Source organism: Amphibalanus amphitrite, unplaced genomic scaffold, assembly GCF_019059575.1.
Source record: "Amphibalanus amphitrite isolate SeventyFive unplaced genomic scaffold, NRLGWU_Aamphi_draft 001248F_arrow, whole genome shotgun sequence".
Lineage (NCBI taxonomy): Eukaryota > Metazoa > Arthropoda > Thecostraca > Balanomorpha > Balanidae > Amphibalanus > Amphibalanus amphitrite.
In genome coordinates, this window is record NW_024882741.1 from 92,945 (window position 1) to 117,450 (window position 24,506).

The 24,506-nt window shown below is 50.5% G+C and overlaps 1 protein-coding gene across 1 annotated transcript in view; it reads left to right on the plus strand.

The window, feature by feature from the left end:
- Positions 1–10,745: 10,745 nt before the first annotated feature.
- Positions 10,746–24,506, plus strand: part of LOC122371481 (protein goliath-like) — a 34,453-nt gene continuing 20,692 nt past the window's right edge. Inside the window, exon 1 of the mRNA XM_043347834.1 lies at positions 10,746–11,492. Within this exon, the coding sequence (XP_043203769.1) occupies positions 11,015–11,492 (478 nt within the window). The 5' untranslated portion in view covers positions 10,746–11,014. The remainder of the gene's footprint in view (positions 11,493–24,506) is intronic.

A 24,506-nucleotide genomic window follows, 5' to 3' on the forward strand; every position in this document is an offset into this window, starting at 1 on the left:
CAATCCACGTCCTTCCTCACCAGACGTTTTCCAGTCTGACAATCACCCTAGCACACAGCCGATGGTGGGGTACCTAAGCTTTTCCTGGGACCGGAGTAGGCATGGCCTCTCCGGGACTGTACCGTTTCAGCGACGCTATGGGGACGGGCTGTCAGACGGGAGGGGACATCCCCGTCCCATCGTGACGGTCTGCTTCTGCGACGCACCGTCAGTAGTCCACCACTCAGTCCTGACTTTACCCTTTTCTCTCATCCTCTGGTTCTGTATTCACTTTGCCAGACTAAAATATTGCATTCTTTTGCTTACAATAAGCCGACCAAAAAATGATGGAACTATGTTTCATGTAATTAGCGAAAGCGAAATCTACGAAAGCGAAATCTACGAAATGCTGCCTCTGGGCTCTGATGAAAATATCAGTTAAATAGGCTTTAGAGTTTTTTTATGAATAACTGTGGACAGGCAAGATGCTAAACTTGGCGTCAAATCTTGGCGTGAATTCGTAACATGACCTTTGCAGGTGACGTCAGCAATAACTTGCAGTGAAAGTGCGTAGTGAATGTTGAAAAAGTTGCTCCCATTTTGATGGCATTGCATCATGCTATTTTCAAGCCATCGGAAAAACCTGCAGGGATGGGGTGTCCGTACAAGGGCCAAGGGGATTCGGTAAAATGGTCTTTTTAGGCGTAACGACAAAATATTTAGTACGTGTGCAACGTATATGTCAAAAAAAGTTGTGTCAGTTCGCTACCTTTTTCATATGTTACAGGGAGTATGCGATTTCAGTTAGTTTGCAACGACCCTAGGGTGGTTGTAACCTCCCTGAACGATCAGTTTGTTTGCAACGACCCTAGGGACGTTACAAAATAACTGCTCGTTCCGGGACGTTGTAACGAAACTAGGGTCGTTGCAACCTCCCTAGTTAGTATGCAACGAACCTAGGGTTGTTACAAAATAACTAGGGAGTTTAAGAATTCATCGAGTCTCGTTTCACAGGAGGGCCGTCAACAATCTTGTTCAATGAAAATCTTGTTCATAAAACCCTTCGTCTTTTCGCGATTATCTCGCGCTAAAAGCGGCCGATCGTGACGAAACTTTGAGTGTCCTCGGACTTATCTACGTTACTGGTTACACATTCCCTATAAAGTTCATGAGCCTGAAACCAATGACCTTTGACCTTTGATCTGATTTCTGAGACCATGGCAGACCGAAATGATTTGCCGTTTATGTTAGCGCACATAAAATTGCGTTTCCAGAGTTCTAATGTGATTACATATAAACGTGTCAACATGTGAACTGATGGTTGTCCCATGCATCATGATGGGTTTCAAGTTGACTTGTCAGTTGTCGGCCAGGTCAAGGTCATTGACGTTTGGTGACTTCGGGTGACTGTTTCAAATTTTACGATTTTAAGGGATTTTTTTAGCTTATTTCGAATCCAGCATTCGTTGAGACATTTGAGAAGTATATGTATAGTTGTGGTGCCAATGCAACTTGCTACGAAGCTCTCGCTGGTGGTTTAGGTATAGTCGACTACAGAATGATGTTCCACTCCTCAGAAGCTATCAGTTGACCGGAGCGCTAAGTTGTGCCGTTTATCACGCAATTAAGCGGGTCGATTGTGAGCATTGGGACAAAGCTATAATTTGTGAACTCAGCCCGTGTGATGCGGCACAGCCTACCACCCCAGGCAAATAATTGTCTGTGAAAAGTGGAACATCATTCTGTAGTCGACTATACACCTGCTATAAACAGGTGGTGCGGGTGGGACGCCTACTACTTGACCCAAACTTACCCAACCCAGCCTAGCTTAACCCGGCAGGCGGTGGGCCTACCAGCCACCTTCCGCGCGGTGGGGGGGGGGCATTTTTTGCCCCCCCCCCCCGTATCTCCGAAACTACTGGACGGATCCGGAAAATTCAAACGGCGTTCGATAGCCCTGTCAAATTTGTTGAGGGGAAACCAAATTTATTGACCTCGGGGTCACCGATGACGTCACAGATCAGGTCAAAGATAAAATGTTTCACCGTTCACGGGGCTTCTAGGGAAAGCGCTATAACACCGAGTAAAACGCATTTTGTCGAAAACCAGCGATAAGGCGTCAGTTGTCTAGTACATATGCTGCTATTAGAGGTCACTGGTCATACCAGGTCAGGTCACAGGTCAGGTCACCAAAGGTCACCAAGGGTCACCACATGAGCCCAACTTTACTAAGGTTATGCGATGCATGTTTTATGGCCAGTTTTTCATTTCCAACTCAATGGTGTTGGTTATAAGACCATCAGGTGCGGTTTAGGTCACTTTCTGGTGGAGGTCAGGTCAAGGTCAGGTCAAAAAAGGTCAAATTTCAAAGTTGATATTTTTGCATGAAATGGGTATCGATTCAATGCAGCTCGTCACGGGGAGTCTAATGGTGATCTTTGTTTTGCGCTACGAGGTCTAGAATTGCTAAAAATTGAGTTTGAAAATTTGACGTCATCAATGTTGAACAGTTTTTTTGCTATAACTTGGCCAAAAAAGAGGTATCGATCTCAAATTTCGTATGTAGATAGAAGTCGGTAGGGACTATCACATTTATTCCGGTTTTTCCGAAATTCAAAAAACTTTTGGGATTTTTTGGCTATTATAATCAAAAAATCTATTTTTTGATTTTTGGGGGTCAAAATACAAAAAAATCGAAAAACCGAAATAGTAGTTTTGTAGCCCTTTTGGTTTCACACCTTTAATGTCTGAAACATTTTTTCTGTATCTCTAAAGCTGTAGGCCTGACAGCTCTTCCCGCGAAACCTTTTTTGGGTCGAAAATGGCAAAAATGACGTCACTCTGACGTCATAAGCGGCCAACCTATCATAGCCTTTGGAAAAAAAAATTTGGTCACCATGTGCGCTAGCTGCTCCCGGGAGGGCACTGAAAGTTTGGTGACGATCGGCGCAGCGGTTCTCGAGATATATTGAAAAAACTAAAGGGGGGGGGGGGCAAAAAAATGTCCCCCACCGCCTGGAAGGTTAATCCTCGCCCCCCCCCCTAGTTATTTTTTTCGCGATAGCTCCGAACACGCTAGCAACAAAGACCTGAAACTAGGCATACCTGACCTTTGATTCAAGCCGGATCTTGTGACACCAACCATATTTTCAGGTCAGGTCAGGGTACTGACCTATGACGTCATAAGTGAACGGTCCTCAGATGCAGCAACTTCGCAGCGCCCTCAGTCACATAGGAGCTTTTACAGGGGGATGAAACTTACAGTACGTGCATCTTTTAGAAGTCTCACAATTTGTACCTCTAGGATTTTTCCTAAAGATCACATGAGGTCAGGTCGGTCACGTGACATCTGACATCACCACTATAAGTCAATTGAGAAAAATGAAAACTGCTATTCTGGCGCCTGGAACGATCTCAAACTATCTCAAGCACACGGATCGTGATTTCATGCACTCCTTGCAAGGTTAGATGCTTCAATTTTGCATTGGTGACGCCATTTATGACGTCACTAAGGTCATACGAGCTTTTCGTCAATACCTCCCGATCAAACTGAGCTAGCGAGTCGGTCAAGCCACCAATGGACTGAGGGAGACTTGCCGAATCGAATAATATGCAACATGACCTCTTTTGACCAATTTCGCGACCTAGGGGTCTCTGACCTGACCTTGACCCGAGGTCAACACCTCAAGTTGACCTCCCCCGAACCAAAAAGTATACCATTCGACTCGCCTGAGCAAGGCGAGCACGTTGATGCTAAAATCGCGCTTTGCGACTGTTTTTAAAAACAAGTTATCAAAAACCGAACCCGCGTCTTTGGTCACTTGACCTGACTTCAGAGGTCACCGGTTGACCTGAGACCTTAAAATCGGGTACTAGTTGCTGTGCCTCCTAACGGCACACACGCTCGTTTTTTCCTGCGACGCTCTAACTCCATCAGGGGCGAAAAACGACAAGGGGGTCGTACCAACCCTCCCCCGGCCGGCGCGGATGTAGAAAACCAACAGGTCCGTCGGGGTTAACTCTCGCCCTTATTGGTGTTTTGCTAACCGCAAACGCACAGGGCGGGGCTAAGTTATTGGTTGACCTTCCAGGTCAGGTCAGTGACTCAAAAGTCGGGAAAATCGGGACCTGTTAAAACTTTGGAGAGCTAGGTTGTTATGAGTTTTTTTTTTTCGGAGCGCTGATCACGAATTTCATATTAACTTTGATCATCGATGTCTTGATGTTTTTAGGCCAGATCGGGTCAGGTCAGGTCAGGTCAACCAGTAGGCGTCTTGCTAGCTGTCATAGTAGGTGTTAAACACCGCTGACAGCTTCGTGACATGGTACGAAGGCTCCAAAATTACTTCGTAAATGTTTAAAAGGATGCTGAATTCGAAATCAGCTCCAAAAACTAGCCTAAAATATATGAACCCAGAAGAAGTGAACTAAGGTCATCAAAGGTCAATGATCTTGACCTGACCTTCACGTGACCTTAATGACACCCACCATAATGCATGGGACCATGCCATCATTTCACATGTTTGAACGTTTACAATCACAAAAAGACTGGAAACGAGCGGATAATAGCCGTTTTTACGGAGGGCTTCCTAGCGAATGCTCATCTAATTTGAACAAATCTGCACCAAATGTGCACCTGATCTGCACGAAATGTGTACTAGATGCCTAGATGGCCGTCGTGAAATACTCCTGAGCTGAATGTTCAAATTGTGTTCTCATTTCCAATTGTTCTCCTTCTGAACTAGGTTGAACAAGATTTTCATTGGACAAGATTGTTGACGGCCCTCCTGTGAAATGAGACTCGATGAGTTCTTAAACTCCCTGGTTATTTTGTAACAACCCTAGGTTCGTTGCATACTAACTAGGGAGGTTGCAACGACCCTAGTTTCGTTACAACGTCCCGGAACGAGCAGTTATTTTGTAACGTCCCTAGGGTCGTTGCAAACAAACTGATCGTTCAGGGAGGTTACAACCACCCTAGGGTCGTTGCAAACTAACTGAAATCGCATACTCCCTGTAACACATATAAAGCTGACGTGTTTCGTCTTATGACTTCCTCAATCCTCAGCGCCTTTTGAAAGTATATCTAAAAAGCGCTAGAGAAGTTATTTGACGAAACCAGTCTACACTATATGTAATTGCTTATTTATAATATACTCATCCCGTCCGTCGTTTCCATCTTCAGGACTATCAAATCCTTCTCCTCCACGCCGAAACCATCGGTCCGGGCTGGACAGGCATCTTCGCCTCATGCAGGCTGGACCTTTGGTGCGGCTCCGCTGCTCCCAAGGGAGCACATCCGTAGCCCGGTGCAGTGAGCACTTGGGGCCTTGGGGGGCTGGTCGGCCTGTTCTTTGGAAGTTGGGACGGGCTCAGCCCCGGTGACCCACTAGGGTGCCTGTCCAGACCAATGCCTCCCCTAATTTCCCTCATCCTTCAGGCTTTGAAATTGTTTTGTCAGACCGAAAGGGCCTAACCCAACAAACAACATTAACCCTCGCCGGCCGAGGGGGGGGGGGGCGGGTGCCGCCCCCCCCCATAGTTTTTTTGCGATAGCTCCGAACACGCTGGCGATAGAAAGCTGAAACTTAGCAAACCTGACCTTTAATTCAAGCCGAATCTTTTGACACCAACCGCATTTTTGGGTCAGGTCAGGTCACTGACCTATGACGTCATAAGTGAACCTCTGCACGGTCTTCAGATGTCGCAACTTCGCAACGCCCTCACTGCCAGAGGAGATGTCACAGGGAAATGAACCTTGCAGTATCTAGTATCCATTATGAGTCTCACAGTTTGGATATCTCGGATTTTTCCTAAAGGTCATATGAGGTCAGGTCATTTTCGTGACCTCACCATTATGTATAAGTCAATGGGGAAAATGAAAACTGCTATTCTGGCGCCGGGAACGATCTCCAACTATCTCAAGCACACAGAATCGTGATTTGATGCACTCCTTGCAAGGTTAGATGCGTCACTTTTGCAATGTTGTCCTTGCGTGACGTCATTTATGACGTCATCAAGGTCATATTCATTTTTCGTCATTAACTCTTGATCAAATTGAGCTAGCGAGTCGGAAAAGCCACCAATGGACTCAGGAAGACCTGCCGAATCGAATGATATGCGACATGACCTCTTTCGACCAACTTCGTGACCTGGGGGTGCTGACCTGACCTTGACCTGAGGTCAACACCCTAAGTTGACCTGACCCGAACAAAAGTATATCATTCGACGCGCCTGAGCTATGCGAACACGATGCTGCCAAAATCGCGGCTCTGCGGCCATTTTTTGCGAAGTTATTCACCAAAAACTGAACCGTACATTGGGGCACTTGACCTGACCTCAGACGGCTCAGAGGTCACCGGTTGACCTAGGACCTTAAAATCGGGTAACAATCTCTGCGTCTCGTAACGGCGCACACGCTCGTTTGTCTCCGCGACGCGCTAGCTCCACCAGGGGCGAAACGGCGAGAGGGGGGGGGGGGTCGTACCCGCCCCCTCCCTCGGCCGGCGCGTATGTAGAAAACCAATAGGTCCGGCGAGGGTTAATATAATATCCCTGCATGCTATATGTACATGCTCAAGAAATATCTAGGTACTAGTGTCCAAGATATCTGAACCTCAGTATGTCGGTACATGTCCAAATTCTTTATGTCCGCCGGCTAGGAATGTCAAACACGCATAATAAACGCTGCTATATAGGTGCGCCTTCTGTGCACTAGAATCTGCAGCCGACCTTTAGTAACCACATGCCGCACTTCTGTCCATCAATATTGACACGCGGTATCCTATGTCAGGCTGACAATTTCTACGTACCGCAGCCCCGTGGGTACAGGGGCGGTCCTTTCACAGAACAGAATATTACCTTCGTTGGACACTGACGCGGGCTTATAAAAAAGGTTATTGGTTGACGCCCTTTGACATTTGTTTGAAGAATGACAGTCTGAACTCCGAGGCAAGGGCTTTGTAGGAACTCTATTCCATTTGCGATACTGTATCTGATATTCTATATACGGATCTTTTAATTTTACCCTGGCTGCCACGGTGATGGGTGTTTTTACACCGTTCCACGCAGACTTTCCGGAAATTAAAATGACGTGACCTGGCATTTGATCTAGGTTAAAATGGCTGATGTACTTTCAATGTTTTGTGTGATAATACCAATCCGCTTATCGTTTCTCGTTACGGGTCAGGAAAAGCAGGAGAACGCCCCTGCCCTACTTCGATCTGCAAGAGCAAACTGCTTTAACCCGCGCCCCGTAGGGGGGGGGCCGAAACGGCCCCCCTGTCCTTTTCGGTCGATATCTCCTAAACGGCTGGAGATATCGCCACCAAACTTTCAGTACCCCTCCGGGCATCAATTTTACACATTGTGACCAAAAATTTTACCAGAGGCTATGATAGGTTGGCCACAAATGACGTCAGAGTGACGTCATGTTCTGTCATTTTCGACCGAAAAAAGACCTTCGCGAGAAGACCTGTTAGGACTACAGCTTTGAAGATACAGAAAAATGATCAAGTCATAAAAGGTGTAGAATTGACAGGGCTACAAAACTGCCATCTCAAATTTTTGAAATTTTTGAGTTTTGACCCCCAAAAATCAAAAAAGCATTTTTTTGGATATATTCGCCGAAAAATCCAAAAAGTTTTTTGAGTTTCAAAAAAACCGGAATATATGTGATAGTGCCTACCGTCTTCTATCTACATACCAAATTTCAGATCGATACCTCGTTTTTTGGCCAAGTTATAGCGAAAAAACTGTTCAAAAATGATGACGTCAAATTTTCAAACTCAATTTTTGGCAATTCTAGAACTCGTAGAGCAAAACGAAGACCACCATTAATCTCCCCGTGACGAGCTGCATCGAATCGATACCCATTTTATGCAAAAATATCAACTTTGAAATTTGACCTAATTTGACTTGACCTTGACCTGACCTTCACCAAAAAGTGACCTAGGCTGGCCCCAAAGGCTGCCTAACCCACATAATCGCATTTGTCATGTAAAATGGACCATAAAACATGTATCACACGACACATTCATATTGTGACCCCCGGTGACCTGACCTCGCTGTGACCTGACCTGGTATCAGTGACCTCAGATAGCAAAGTATGTGTTTGACGAACAATGTACCATCGATGGTTTTCAATAAATTACCAATTTACTCGCTTTCACAGCACATTTCTTGAATTGCCTGTGAACGGTGAAAATCTGACCTTTGACCTGACCTGTGACGTCATCGGTTTGACCTAGGTCAATGAAATTTGGTCACAAGATAGTTCCCGGGTGGGGCTATCGAACGCCGTTTGAATTTTGAAAATCGGCCGGTAACTTTCCGAGATCTTAGGGGGGGGCCGAAACGGCCCCCCCCCCCTCTACGGGTGGTAGGGTCCGCCGGTAGCCCTACGGGGCGCGGGTTAACGCCAATTCAACGCGAAAGTATAAAACATGCATTGGTTGAGGATTTAACTCTCTTGAATAAATTTAGATAATTTTGCATGTACATTAAACTAATTACCGTAGTTAATCAAGTTAGTCGCAACTTATGATGTTAGGCATAATGAATAGATTTTTTTTACTTTCCTTAAGCCAAGCCACAAGAAGTGTGAGGAGACAATATTTAAACATTCAGAGTATCGCATTGTTATATTTTCGAACTTTTTAATCAGCATTAATGAAAAAGTAGAGGCCTTATGATTTCACTTCAGTCTGTTTTCTCCACACTAAGAGGTTACATCTACGGACAAATAACCGCGGGCGTGGGTGCAGCGCTGAGTGGATCGATCGGTCTGGCTGAGCTCGCCGGCGCGTGGGTGGAGGAGGACGGACGGCAAAGTTACTCTGCAGTGAGCGCCGTCCTCCCACCGACAGTGGGCTCCCCATACCGAACAGTGAACCCACAGAGCGCGTGTCGATACTCGGGATAAAGACCAGCTCACTGTGCTGTGCCGCCGCTCAATGGAGCCAATTCCCAGCGCAGTTAGCGCTCCGCGATTCGAGGAAGTTTGGAAAAAGGTGCCCAGATCGGAGAGGCTGGATAGTTATGCCAAGCTCCTTTTATTACTCGTCTCATTCTCAGAAAATGAGTTATCAGGATTTTTTTTTATCTGCAGATAGTGTGCTTTAATCACCTTAGCTTATGTAAATTAACTTGACACAAGACACAAAATGTATTTAGCTAGAAATTTAATTTTGCAGAACGTGACCATTTATTCGTATCCCTCAATAAACTTAATTGAAAGTATGCACACAATCGTTAAAACAAACACTCATTCTATTCGTATTATGTACAGTGACTCGTTCTATGTAACAATATCCAATCATCTGCATGCTTGCAATTCAGCTGTGCTCTACTTCCATTGGCAATCAGCTCGTTTGTTTGCAACACCCGACATCTCAGCTGGCCTTCACCACGCTTTCACCACCTCTCTGAAACTCTCCTGTCGCCTGACTCTATGACTCTGGGACTATGACTCACCAGGTGGACACTGAACACTTCTGGAGCACACCGTGGCGCTCCTTCCACGTCATATCCGTTCCTCCGCAGCCGGATGTCCTACTTCCAGCGCGCTATCTGCAGCTTCCGGCACACTTCCCTCCGGCGGAGGTATATGCACGCAGGGGCAGAGCCAGCGGCGAACACGAGCTCTTACGGAATGAACTCCATTTTGTAGGCGTAGTGCAACTCCGAGATGAGGCGAAAAGAGTTGCTTGTTTGACCTTTGATGAAAGGCTAAGAAACAAAATACTATAACAAAATGCTTGTTCAATAAAAGAACATGTTTCAGCCAGTTTAAAGACAATCTGTTTTGAGTCGACCCAGCTTTTCAATTACTTGCCCGATGAATTAAATATTTGGTTTTAATTTCTTCACCTTTTTAACACAAAACATCGTTTTGTCTTCACCTAGGGGCTAGGAGGCAGCCTGAGGTCAAATATGAGACATTGAAAGAGTTTTAAAGAGGGCCATTAGTTGTTTTCTATCTTATTTTATTTCTATGCATTCACACGTTAAGTCTTTTTACTAATAAAAACAGAGTCGGGACATTTGGCTTTGGTCGGGACAATTTCGAGTTGGGACAATTTGATCTTTGACCTGAAATAAAAAGGACCGCAGTGTTTAATTACCGATGTTTAGCAACCATAAAACGTTACTTACCGCTCACCTGCACCTATACGTTGATCGGGAGCCAAATTAGTGGTAGGTTTGAAAGTAATCCTTCGCCTTGATGAGTTTACGATAAGACCACCGCGCTATCAACTATCGTGTCTTAGATTAGGACATTTAAGACACTTTTTAAATTATCTGACTTCAAATGATTGGATACATTTGCAGGCATCCGATTGAAATTACTTTTTTATTATATCGTCTAATGCCTTCTGTTCAAGAGTTCGAGGAAAAATTAAGCGTGGATCAGCCAATCGGTCGGCTAGCTGGCGTCAATTAATCGCGCTGATTGTCTAATATCGTGCCGAGCGGTGATGTACTTACATATAATATCACAGAAAAGGGCCTGAAATGGCGGCCAGTTTAATGCATTTTAGTTGAAGCTCAGAGAAATGTATCATATTTTGAGAAATTTGATGATCTCAACATCTCTGGCAGGCTCCTTACCCGGAATTTGGGTAAGTCCAACAGTTTGATTTTTTCAATTTGAATCGTCAACATCACTCGGAGGGGTATTTCCTGTAGCCATCAGAACCGCTACACGTCATCCTCAGCCCAACCAGCTGTTGATCAATCTGATATCAAATAGACCCCATCTCGACAGGCTACCGCGGCCCGGGGGTCTGTGTTCCGACCCTCTCCCCGCTGTCCGCGGACATTCCCCGTGTGCGTTGTCGAGCCTGAGGCGCCGCCGGCGGCCGCGCCGACCTTGCAGTCAGCTGTTCCCGTGCTGACGTCACGGGATCAATGCGGAGCCGGCAGGGCCAGGTAGCCGGCCGGTCGGCCGGCGGGCGACAGACGCTGGCGGCCGGCCGCCGGGACAACAGTGCCTCGCGGAGCCCGCGCAGTGTGTCAGTGGTCACCGAGCACCATGGGGAAGTCGGGACGGTCAGTGACGGGCCGCGGGCCGCTCACAAGTCACCTCCTGCTGGCGCTGGCGCTGGCATCCAGTGTGCACGCGCAGGCACACCAAATTCGCTCGGACTGGATCACTCAGGACAATGAGTACGTGATGACATTCGTGAACGTCACCTACCACAACCCCGTCTCGAGCGAGCTCAACTACCACAGCGGAGAGATCGGCAAGTACTCGAACGGGCTGGTGGCGGTGGCTGCCGGCCGTCTGGTCCATGTGCGGGCCGCCAACGGGTCGTCTCACGACGGCTGCGACTGGCCCTGGGAGCCGGTGGCCCCGGCGGACGAGCCGTGGGTGGCCCTGGTCACCTACGGCCGGTGCACGCCCGACGTGAAGCTGGAGAACGCGCTGCGAGCCAACGCCAGCGCGCTGGTCGTGTACGACAACCAGCCGCGGGGCCTGCTGCAGCGTCTGCACCTCGACAGCGAGCGGCGTGAGTACCCGTATACCGAGTACCGAGTACCGAGTAACCATTACTGAGTGCGGAGTAGCCATTACTGAGTGGAGAGTACCCTGTACAGAGTACCCAGTACATAATACCCAGTACAGAGTAACCGTTACCGAGTACCGAGTACCGAGTACCCAGTACAGAGTACCGAGTACCGAGTTTTGGAATATGTTGTAAAGTAAGAGCGCTGACTAAGGTGCAATCCCGCAAACCGGATATGGTCCCCTGATGGGATGGATGGATCACACAACTTTATGGATGGGATGGGAACTCAAACCGCTGGGATCTCACAACTTTATGACCTAACCAGTAACCACTCCACTCTTCATTTGTTAATTCTGAAAAAGTGGCGAATACGGCGAAAGGCTTGTTAGTTTGTCACGCGGTTCAAGACCATGTTCTGGTTCTGGACTTTCCTTCAGGTCTCGTCCATTTGTCCTGGCTGCTGTGGTCTGCTTCGGCTGCATCAGCAGCATTCTATAAGTAGAAGACGATAACGTCCTAACGTTGTCTCGTTTTTATTATTGTCTGAGCCCGGACGGTGTTATTCCTCGCGATATGTCCGGAGGGGCGTTGCCCGCCGGCCCGGTCCCGCCGAGCGGCCCTCCACGCTCCGCCGCGCGGGTCAGCCCACTCCCAGCCGTTGTGCGCTCGGTCAGGGCCCTGCACGCTGCGGCTCCCCACAGACCGGCCATAGCTCGGCGCTGAGCCGGCCGCGGCCGCACGGCTGGTGGTTAGACTCCCAGGCGGCGCGCCGGACCGGACGGCCGCCTCCATGGTCCACCGGTCACCGGCTGTGGCCACAGCTGGGACCGACTCGGCCACTGCGGGACCATAATGACGCCGAGCTGCCCAATATTGCAGTGGCGTATTTGTGTGTTGTCAGTTTCAGACTACGAGATAGGCTGGAGTTTCAAGAAAAGACATGAGGAGCTCAGGGCTCAACTTGAGATATAGTGCCGTTTTAGATCGTGCTCTGTAAAGGTCAGCCGTACACAATATCAGTTATCACCATTTCAGCCTCATATTGGCTGACTGGCGCACTGTGTAACTCGTCCTTCAGCCGCGGTTCGGCGGTGTTGCGTTGTCCTCATCAGCACTTGGGCGGCGCGGCGCGGGACGCGTTACATCAGAGGCATTGTTCTCGGACGTCGCATGCCGGTCCGGGTGGCAGCCTCATTTCCTCTGTACGTGTACCGTGTAGCGGGCTTGTTTGACCCTGCAGTACCTACTGACCTGGTGACCTGACATGCGTTATCACCGGCTGAGTGACTGTTCACAGTACAAGTAGGGAACGTATCCCACGGCACTCACTGTAAGCCCTGTCCCATTGTTGACCCCCGGTATCCAGTGACCCGGTGACCTGACCCGCGGTAGCCAATAACCAAGTGACCTGACCTTAGCTAGCCAATGACCTCGTGGCACCGCGGCCACTGACCTCATCACGAGTGCTAGAATAACAGCCGGCGTTGACACTGGACAGGCCTCTATTTTCTGCAGAGCGGGTAGTGCCTCACACGGTCGCAGTGAACCGTGGCCGTTCCGGATCAAAGCACGCTTTGGTAGCGGCCGAGAGGTCTGGTCAGACTGGGATTGAAGGGGTCAGACCTGGGGAGGAGAGGTCAGACTGACGGAGAAAGAGCGTCCAAATGTCAGTGACTGTCTAAGTCAAACTATCGTAGACACGGAATCTGCCTGAGATGGCTAAAAACACATGCAAAAACAATCGGCGCGGAAACCTGTTCCACTTCGTTTGAACTGTCCAACCCTGAGTCAATGAAGGTACAGCTTTGGCTTAACTACTGTATTTACAGGTCGATATCCTGTGGCATTCCAGCCGGTCACTTTAACCTTGAATTCTACCGCTGTTGGTGATTGAACTCGTCTCGAGGGGGCTTACAGATCCGGTATACAGGCCTCGACCTCGCTCGGTACACGATCGCTGTTGGGCTGGGCAGCCGCCTCTGGGTGCGTTTTTGCATTTCGCCGGGCCCCCGCTCGGCGCAGTGGTCTGTGGCGTGTCGAGTCTGCTGTTCAGAGCGCCAGATTGCAGCCGTTGCAGTGCGTTGTTCGCCGTCCTTCCGCATTAAAACCTGTTCTCGGGTATAATGCTGCAGATGCCGGGCGATAATCCACTTTGGTGAGCCACTCTCAGACGAGAGTTCGAACTCCAAAAGAATCGTAAAAACAAGGGTGAGCACGGCTTAGCGCTTAATAATTTATTTCTTCTTATCGATAACTCGCTTTGTCTGACATCCTGATATTATTTTACCTTGTCGTTCTACGGATCCGGTACCTTTTCTGTCAGTGCCTTGCTGACCGTAGTGCGGTATAGTGACCCGTTTCCTCTCTCGCCTGTGTTACTCACCCGTCGCTGTACCTTATCGAGCCGTGCGCGGTGGGGTCAGTACGGTGCGGCGTGCACGGTGATCCTTTGTGCAGCTGCTGGGTCAGTCCACTCACAGACGATGACTCACCGGAGGGCGCTGGCCCCAGCACAGCACCTGGCCCGGCTCACCCCAGCGTCTGGCTCCACTCGCCCCAATGTTTGAGCTGATCTGGTCTGTAGCGTCTGGTCCTGCTTGATCTTCAGCACCTGACCCTATATTGCTCCCAGCACCTGGCCCTGCTGGTCAAAGCGTCTGACCTGGCACCGACGGTAAGCCTTGCTGGGCCCTGAATCTGACGCTATTGGTTCCAGCAGCTAGCTTTTCGGGCCTCAGTGGCAGGCCCCGCCGGTCTCTACGCCAGGCTCTGACGTCCCCATCGCTGGGATCAGAGCCTGGTGTGTGGCAGTGGCCACCCGGCAGCAGTCGGGCCATGAATAGTGCATAGTTAGCCGATCTTATACATGCAAACCTGACGACCAGCTTTGGCGCGGAATATTGCATCAGGCTGACTGAATGTTAATGCATCAGATGTCGCCGAAAATCGCGGTGAACCGCGCTACCGGGGCTTCACTCAAGACGGGGCTTCGCTTTGCCTGACGATGGCTTCATAGAGCGCCGACGCCGCTGATGACGTCACAACGCGGTGACGTAGGCGGTTCGATGACATAACCCGGCGCCATCACCAAGGCCTTTGTCCAGGCGGTCCAGCACGCGGCGCTGGCACGTGCTATTGGAGCCACGTGTCACCTGGCACGTGTGATCTGTGGCTGTGAGTAGAGGGTCGAGCCCGGCCTTGGAGCGAACGATTCGCACTGAGATGAATGCGAGGTCGCTGTGCGAAAACGCTGACAGCTGCGTCCAGGGCAGGCGCCAATTTGGACTGAATGTTCTGCTGGTGGATGAAAGTTCACAAGCAGCTTTGGTATGGTGCAAAGTAAATAGCTTTATATCATGCTTTATCGCCAGTATAACTGTTTTATGAGCGTTTTATGTACCCACACGCTGAACGGTGATCGTGATTCGGCACCAGTTATGTAACTGCCGAACCAGTTATCTAACCCGTCACGTGAGAGTTGCCGCTTTCCGTCCGCGTAGTACGGTCCCATACCGCCGCTGCTTTTGGTGTACGGTGCTCTTCGCTGGTGTTCACAGACAGCAAATAACTGCACCGGATATAGATATATGCACTTACAAACTCACTCCACATGTTGACTGTAGCACACGGTATAGGAGTGGCGCGACTCTGACCAGGATCGCTTGAAATTCAAACAGGATGACTCACAAGTTAACCGGCCATGACTCGACAAAACCGGTAGCGTTAGCATTAGCTGTTTGCTGCTACCAGTCAGGGTGAAGTCCCAGTCTCACGGGTCTCGAGGCTTTAATATTGCTAATTGCTTTGGCAGACGAAGACCCATCTCGTACTGGGCTTGAGCATGGCTCAGGATCTTAAGTGAGGATCTCCCTAAATGCGAGAGCTTGCTTATGTTAAATAGACTGTCTCTATTCAGCTCATAGTCTTCTTGTTAGTGAGGTTGGCTGCTCGCTGATACGGGTCTCTAACCCACAGGCCGATTTTTTAACGTTTTTATCTGCCACAGTCTGGACTTCCCTGGTCAGTATTCCATATTGCAAACGGTGGTGTAACCGGCGTCCGTTGAACGTGGCCTCAGCACAATGGTGCGAACATGTGACACCTCCATTGTCGCCACGGCCTCGGGGGGCTGAGGCCGTTCCATTGCCCTGAACTGGCGGCAGCAGCAGGTATGCAATTCTGCTAACAATGAGTCGGCTCTGTTACGACCGGAACACCGGCGCGGGTGGGAGGAACTGTCCCACACATAACCACTGGGACGCCAGGGATTGCCCCCAGGCGGGTTCCCAGCGTGTCGGTTATGTGCAGGCACCGACCGTATAGCTTGTATCACCTCTTCAGCTGTGAACGATGTACCCGATGGCCGTTGTCAAAGCGACCCGGGTATCCATAAATGGGCAATGGTACCGAGAGGTAACTCCCAGCCGAGCCCGTCTTACGTAATGCACTTGTTGCAAGGGCACAGGGATGCTTTGATGCTTTCAGTTTAAGGCTTGCCTCAGCTTCATATTATGTAATGTTTGTGGTACGGGTAGAGACTGTGGACTCAGGATGTTGACCTTTACCATTTCAAAGTAACTACGCAAAGCACTGCTATACGATGCTTTTCAGAAGCATTAGTCTTTGATGGTAGTCAGTTTTTACCTGTGGCTGCTGGCTTTTCTCAATCGTGGGCATTATAATACAAGGTTAATTTAGCGCTAGTACTGGATCATTAGTGTGAACTGAGTTATAAGTGATTATGTGGTATTAGTTTCATTTTCTTTTTCCTTTCACGCGTACCTATGCCCTCATTGTTTCGTCTCTGCTTTTTATTTTCTTCTCTTTTATCACTAGCCTACACTCTCCGTTTTCGAAGCTGTCATTGTCTTTATTGTAGGGGGCCTCCCGCTTATGCGAAGTCCATTTCTAACATCTCAAGTAAGTCATTTTGATGTAGACCTCGACTCGGATTATCTATCAACGTTGAACGGCTAAGTCGCGTATAACTCCACAGTGTTTTGGCGTTGCTAGGCAACGTGATGTTCTCTGTCTGCTGACTGACATCAACAGCCGCGGACCAGGACACGGTGGCTTGTTACCATGACAACCCTCAGTTGCGTAGGTAAGCACGGTGACCTGCGGCGTCAGATTTCCAATCCATCAGCAGAGTCCGCAACTCTCGGCGGGGGCGGGGGCGGGGAGCCACCTTTCGCCTACGACCTTCCAGTCCTAATTAATTTCCTAGGGGAACTCCTCCCCGCTGAAATGACACGCGTCGCCTGTGACCGTCTGTTAGACGTCGTGGCCGTCGCGGGCGAGCGTTTCTTCGCTACATTAGCTGCCTCCCTGTCCTAGAATGACCGGATCCGTCTCTGTCTTACCACGGTCGCCGCTCGGTGGACCGTCGGCGGATCAATAAAACGATCAGCGGATGGCCACACGGGCCGTGGCGGTCATCAGGCGCTGACGACGTCGGCTGCAGCGAACGGTATTATTTGTCGTTTGCTGTGGATATTGTCCGCCTTTTGAGGCGCGCTGTTTAGTTTATGTGTTGTGAAGTTAATATGGGCGATTCTTGTCGTATATTTGATCTCTTTGATTTTCACGACATTGGGTTAATGCATTTGCATTAGAACTTTGACAATACAGCCACGGCTACGAGATAGTAAAATACAGAGTTACGAACTACGATAGTGGCACGGATCGTGGCCATCTGTGGAACGGGCAGTCACAGGTGCGACTACTGAACCTCGCCCCACAGCTGTGGCACGCCACGCACAAGTAAGGGACGCCTTTGTGCAAAGGCAGCGTGTGTGGGGACGGGGAGGGGTCTGTCACGCTGACAGTGCGTCAGACATTGGCTCATATACTCTCCCTGGCTGGTAGTATCCCGGTATTCTCTGGTACTCGCTCGCCTTGCTCTCTTTATGAGTGGTGCTCCACTTCTATTGCACAATGCTGAGGACATCTGATATATACGCAGCTCCGTAATCTGGTTATGTAAGCTGGAAACATGTCAGCCCTTCTCGGGAACGCTCTCGAGTCGCTGGCTACACCGAGACGATGTGGTAATGATTGGCATTGGCAAAGGCTCCATTACGGTGATTATTTCATTGAGTGGCTAGACCGGCAATCGGCTATATTTTATTATAAAATAAAAATGTACTTCTCCGCTGCAACACGCAACTCTGAATCAGATCTGACATAATACCTGGAACAAGACACTGAATTATGAGATTACGCATATCAGAAAGCACAACGTATACCTTATATCTGTGCTTAGTTTGTCGATGTTTATGATTCAATAGTTTTTTTTTTTGTTTTTAACGGGCGATGCCACGACGTCAGCGCCTCTTGCTCCGTAGTTTGGAAGCCCCGTTGCTAAACAAAATTCACTGTTATTGCTCACTGTCTCAGCGGCGTAGCATTGAACACATCGCAAAAACTGCAGAGTCCAGCCTGCATATTTCGACACTAGTGTTTGACCTTCAAGGCAGATGTGACAAGTTTGTGACTGCTCCCTTTCATCACGCGTGAGCTAACTTCTTTCAGGCGAGAGACTGGACGAAATACGCTGTTTTAGCAGCTTGTATTTTGCCAATAAAAACTAGTCAGCCAAAAAAGGTTTTGTTTGTTCGTAGCTTGTAGGACAGAAACACTGAAAGCAATTTGCTACGTCTGAGCGTTTCGGTTCAAGGTGCTTCCGATGTATTAAGCCCAGTAAACTTTGTGCATTGAGACTCCACATCCAATGGCGGAGGCAAATGGAGGCTGTACTTGCTGTTCATTGTGCTCTATACTGGACTTGCCGTGTTGTTTGCCTCCGTTTTAGCTATGCTATCCTTATGTCCTGATGTGCTGTCCCTCTGAGGCGCTCCCTCTGCGACCTGTGTGATCTGTGAGTTGTGAGCCACTGTTGAGCTCCCAGAGCCGCGGGCTGCCTGCCATGTCGGATCTTCTGTGAGCTGTGAGCTCTGAGTCTCTGTTGAGCCATGAGCCACTGCTACGCTGTGAGCCACTGTGGAGCTGTGAGCTGTGAGCCTCTGTAGCGCTGTGAGCGTCCATGAGCCGTGAGCCACTGCCAAGCTGTGAGCTGTGAGCCACTGCTGAGCTGTGAGCCATCGTTGAACTGCAGGGCCACTCTTGGGGTGTGAGCTGTGGACCGCTGTTGAGCTCTGAGTCGCTGTTGAACTCTGAGCCACTGCTAAGCTGTGAGCCGCTGTGTGAGCTGTGAGCCGCTGTGTGAGCTGTGGGCTGTGAGTCTGTTGAGTCGTGAGCCACTGCTAAGCTGTGAGCCACTGTGGAGCTGTGAGCTGTGAGCCACTGTTTGGCTGTAAGCCTCTGTCGGCTGTCTGAGCCTCAGACTGCCTGCCGTCGGCTAGCTGTTTGGTTGATCGATCGGTGGGCTGGCGGCACCGGATAACGCTTATTGTCGCGGTCGGACGGACGGACGGCCGGACAGCTGTACTGAACGGGACTCCACGTACGGGTCGTAAGGTCGTACGGGTGGTCAGATGATTGGTCAGCTGGACGGGTTTTAGGCTCGATTCATAAGTCGCACGGTCATACATACAGTTGCACGGCTGGTCGAAAGGTCGGTCCAACCCCGTCAGAGACGTAGACCTTCGACCGCAGGAGTCTCTGAGCCCTCGCATGCTACCCGTGCAGTCATGTAGGAATGTTCAATAATCGACCGACGGTCAGCACAGCGCCAACGGTCGAAGGCGACAGACCAACGGACGGACGGACGGAGGGGTCGCTCTGCTCCGACTGACCCGCCGTCTGACCGCTGCAGTAGTGTCGAAATCGACACAGCCACTGTGGCGAAACAATGTCGAATTTACACTACAGACGCGTCTTTGTTGTGCATTTGCTAGCGTCTCGGCATGGTGTCTCGGGTAGTGTTAGATCGAGAACCACGTACGGATGAGCTGGGTGTAGACGAAACACACGCCAACACGGACCCGATTCGGGCCGAATACAGACTATGCGTGAATTGCAGAGTACAAAGCGCACCGCCCGCCCGCGCACGAATCACTTGATGTAGCGTGCAAATGCGTGCACTACGCGCAGCGTGCCACTGTAGATCACCAACCTACTTATTTCGGATTATATAAAGAGCACACTGACATGCTCCAGTCACTGAGCATCATACGGAATAGTAATGTGATTCGGATGTGCCAGTGATCACATAGCGGTTAACAGTTCGCATTACGTAAACAAATACTATCAGCTGGGCGGGGGAGGGCAGGGATGGTCTGCCTCTTGCCTCAGTGGATTCAGCTATATCCTAGAATTGGCACCGAGAGGGCTGACGGCAGCATGATTGGTCCGTGACAGAGTCGTGACTGGTTCGTGACTGGTCCGTGACTAGTCCGTGATCGGTGCAGTCAGCTGAACTCAGGCTCTCAGCCGGCCGTGAGGGGTGGAGCTGCAGTGTCGCCCACGCTGGTCCATAAGGAGCGACGGGCAGAGCTCCGTTTGGAGAGAACCGATGACTTCGCGGTATTTCACACCGTCATCAAACGCTCACATGCATATTGCTAGTTCGTGGATTTATACGGCCCAAATAAGCAGGCGTGTAGTCTGTGCCCGATTGCATAAGCTACCACTTGATTTGGTGACTGCTTTCTGCAACTGTCTTCATTATGTGAGTTGCGACATAGGTACAGGATACACTATGCGCAGTGGTTTTCATGGTCTGGTCCTGAAGTGCGCATAACCTCTCTCCGTCGATTAGGGCCTGAGACGCCGCAAACAGACGCGGTAAGGCGTTCGCTCTCAGAGCCGTATCTCTGCGCATTCAATCAATTAGCAGTTTCGTCCCAACCGCGCCACATTAGTTGATCTGATGCCCAGGTGGCTCGCCCAGACTCGCCTGTCAATATTGTGATTGGCTCCGTCACTGTTTGCGTGCTGTCAATCGGCACGGCACACATGTGCTCAGAACAGAGCTGTCCTGCGCTTCGCGACACCATGTCGTGCCTGAGTTGGTGAGTGTGACGTTGCAAGAATGAACTCATGATGATATCCGGTCCAGCAGCGTAGTATAGGCGTGAAGTTTCGTGGTGCAATGCTATGAATGCAGGCTATTGAAATTGTAAATAAACTGTTTCGTGTTTGCATCTTTTGGTAGTCATGAGTTCTGAGGGTTTAGCCGTCGCGCTGTTGGCATGTCGTTGATTAGGAAATGATGAATACTTTTCACATTTGCGACGTTTTGAAGCAATGTTGAACCTCATGCTTGAACAAAAACCAAGGCAATAATCAAAGGAGGCTAAATCTGTCACATCATTTGTAGAAAGAATTGGTATGGCTAGAAGCACCTGACACTTAAATAACTAATTCAAATATTATTTATTTGCTTCAAAAATTGTTTCTTCACGAATCTCCAAATCCCAGAAATACTAGAGGCTGTATTGTGAATGACGTGCATCAACTTACCTCGCCTCAATAAGGCGTTCTTGCCAATGTATAGTAAAAGCATATCCCTGAGATGTTTCCATAACTGGTCCGCTGATTTAAATAACATCTGCATTGGGTTTGCAGTTCGCTGGCGTCCCGCCTCGGTTCCAGAAATTCAGTAACTGCGATTGAATGCAGCTGGGGTCTGAATGGACTCTTGATTTAATTTAGCTGTGATCGGAATAGTTCGAATACTCGGAATAATGGAGACCGTCTCGTCAGACTTGAGGAAATGCAGTGCGGGGTTTAGAAGGACTTAATAGTTCGCTAAGTTGGGACGTGTGGCCAGAAGTCATTTCCGCGTATTCAAACCTGCAAAATGCTTTTCCGGTTCCAAACTGTTCCAGTAGTTTCTGGCTGAACACATCAGCTCAAATGTCTCACGATGATTACTTCTGCTCTGTTCCTTTCGAGCACCCTCTCCACTCAAATTCCACCCTCGATTGCGCAACCATCTGGCATAGCTCACCAGTTCCTCACTCACTTCCGTGTCGGAGGCCGCAGTTGGCCCTCACCCAGCGGACGCCGGTCAAGTTCACGGGCGCCGGAGGTGTGCGCTCGCCGGAGCTGGCGGCGCAGGAGGAATTTGGCAGCTCCGTCCTGCAAACCGGTCTAGGCAAGCAGCGCCGCGCTGCTGACCAGCGGGAGAGCCCCGCTCGCCCTCCCACGGGAGAGCCCCGCTCGCCTCCCACGGGAGAGCCCCGCTCGCCCTCCCACGGGGTGTGACGCAGCGAGGTCCCGCAGCGAACAGAGAATTGCTGACCATCGCGAGACGGGAATGGGCAGCGCTGGGCAGCCCGAAAGGCGCGACAGAGGGGTTGATTGAGATGCCAGTGAATTTAACGGTGCCTAGTTTCCTGAGCTTTGCATAGTGGTTCAGGCAGTAAGCGATTTGTTATCCTTGACTGATACGATTATCCACGTCGTTGGGGATAAATGGTGCCAATCTCATAGTGCCAGTATCTGGGTGAAAATTTCGTCCTTTGCTACCACGGCTGTTGAGCTACACAAAATACATCGTTCAAGCCGACTGCACAGATCACTCAGTCAACCTACGGGCCTCCTACACGTTCGCTCCATATGAACTGCAACGTCACCTGCCACCTGGCTGCCCGCATTGTACCGTCCCTTCTCGCTCACAACAACACTGGCCGCGGGCGAGCCTTCGGAACGGAGCGAGCGGTGCCGCTGGCCCGACCGAGGGAGCGGCCCGGTACTGGGCGGCTCAGGAGCGGCTCCAAGGTCCCGGGCAGTCTGGGAAGTGACACCGGCTCGTTATGCAGCCGGCCGAGCCGCCACCTAGTCGTGCAGAGGCGGCCGATTAGTGCCGGAGCGGGCCGGGCGAAATGGGACTGGCTGGCAAGGTGGGGCTAGATCGGCGCGAGCTAGGAACTTCGGGTAACAAACGGTCAATGGATTGGTTCGTGGAATGGCTGGACTGAGTCACCCTAGATTCTGCAGGTATGAAAAATGAGGAATTGAGACGGCCAGCCCTGGGGCTGACAAAGGCTTGGGGTGGCCCATTGTGAACAGCTGTGATGCCACGTGGCACCACACAGGGACAGTCAGACCTCTGCGTGGCCCGCATTACTGCAGGAGGGCTTCGCCGGCTCCCGCGAGGCACACCCCTCCCCTCCCTCCCCGTCCCTCCCACCGCGACACGCGCGACGCGACGACAGCTGGAGGGCCCCACGGCGGGTTTGCTGCCGCCCCCCCCCCCCCACAGCACGTGCTGCGCCCGGCTCTGTTCCGCCCCAGCCGGTACCAAGGCCGCCGGCGCCGCCCGCAGCCGCTGCGGCCTGCCGCAGAGACCTGCCGTGAGACCCACTGTGGGCGACTGCAGGGCGGAGACCTCCTGTGGTCTCCACCCCTCCTCTGGCCTCCCACGTGGTCTCTTCTCTGCCTGTTGGGTGATTCAGTCACCGCAGGGCGGCACCCGACGTCTCTCGGGTCGGGTCGGGTCAGGTCATAGTGCGTTACTTTCACTGCCGGTCGACGATGCCGTCATCGGCGGACAGGTGGATGAGTGCCGTCATCGCCACCACAGCCACCACCACCGCCAAGACTCGGGCGCCAGATGGTGTGCGGCGGTGTGTAACGCGCCCAGCGCGCTTGCCTGAGGTTAGGTAACGCGTCCCTTTCCGCCTGGCCGAGCCTGCCGGCGAGCGGTGGTGGCGTTGCGGGGAGGCGTTACCTCAGAAGGCTCTGAGGATATGTGGGCTGGACTTCAGGTGAATAGTGCGCCTGTCCAGCATTGCTCACGACTTGTTATGGCGGAACATTCGCTTGGTCCACAGTCTGTATTTTGTCCTTATTGTGCGTGTTGCCAACAGGAAAACAAAATTTAGCTTAGAAAGTTGGCAAGAGCTCTTAGAGATGGCCGGAATGGCTTGCTCCTGCGCACATAACTCAGTAACATGTTTTCTAGCACGACTTATAAATCTGCAGTACGGGCTATGCAATCATGAGCCGTCAGAAATGGGCTAAATTAACAATTACCTTTGACCTTTGCAATGCCACTTGAAAGCAGACAAACGTAAATGAAAAGGCCATATAATGTTACCTGGAAGTGCATAATCCTGAATTATCTTTACAATATCTAGATCAATGCCTCATATGTCTGGCTTCTGAAGCATTCTGCTGACTTTGACGCGAGCCGATTTCCACTGCTCCCGGCTCGAGACTGAAAGACTCCATTGAAGTCTTCAAAGTTCTCTCTGGCTTCAATTACTTTCTTCTTTGTCTCCTTCAGAAGTACTGGTCTCGTTTGCCCTTCTTGGACTCTGAACCGTCTCTCCATGTTTCCATCGAGCTCTTTCGATTGATTTTCAGCCCGAGAACGCCACCGATCTCCACAGCCTTTGTCACGGTCAGCCGCTGCTTGGGGGGGGGGGGGGGGCACGCACCGGCGCTCGCCAATTACTCCGACACTGAGCGGATTGTGCAAGGCACTCATGCACGCATTCACAACAGGGCACTCGAGCGGGGAGAATGCGGCCTCCGAGTGGGAATTCGGAGGTCTTGCCCACCAGCAGGGCGTCCGAGTCTGTGCTATATGGCCAAGAACCGCGAAACAAGGCGCCGTTTAGGCGTTGCGTCAGTTTGTGAGAGACATCCGAGATGCATTTACTTTCGTTGGAACCGGGTCGATTAAATTTATGCTAGCCGTGTATTCCCATGTGCTATCTCAGCGTATATTGAAATTAAATGAACTCTGCAGTGTCTTACGATAGCCCCTCGAGTCCTTGCGCTGAGATAGTCTTCCCGGGAACTCATGTCATGCGGTACAGTCTGCCTCACAGGCAGGCGTGTCGTGCGGTGCAGTTTATCCCCGGGACGCCGTGTCTTGCAGTACAGTCTACCTCACAGGTGCCGTGTCTTGCGGTTCAGTCTAGCTAACAGGTGCCGTGTCTTGCGGCTCAGTCTACCTCACAGGCGCCGTGCCTTGCGGTACAGTCTACCTCACAGGAGCCGTGTCTTGCGGTATAGTCTATCTCCCGGAAAGTGTCGTTATCCTGCGATGCAATCGATGTAGTTGAGAGATTATCTGGTGACTCGTAGGCCACA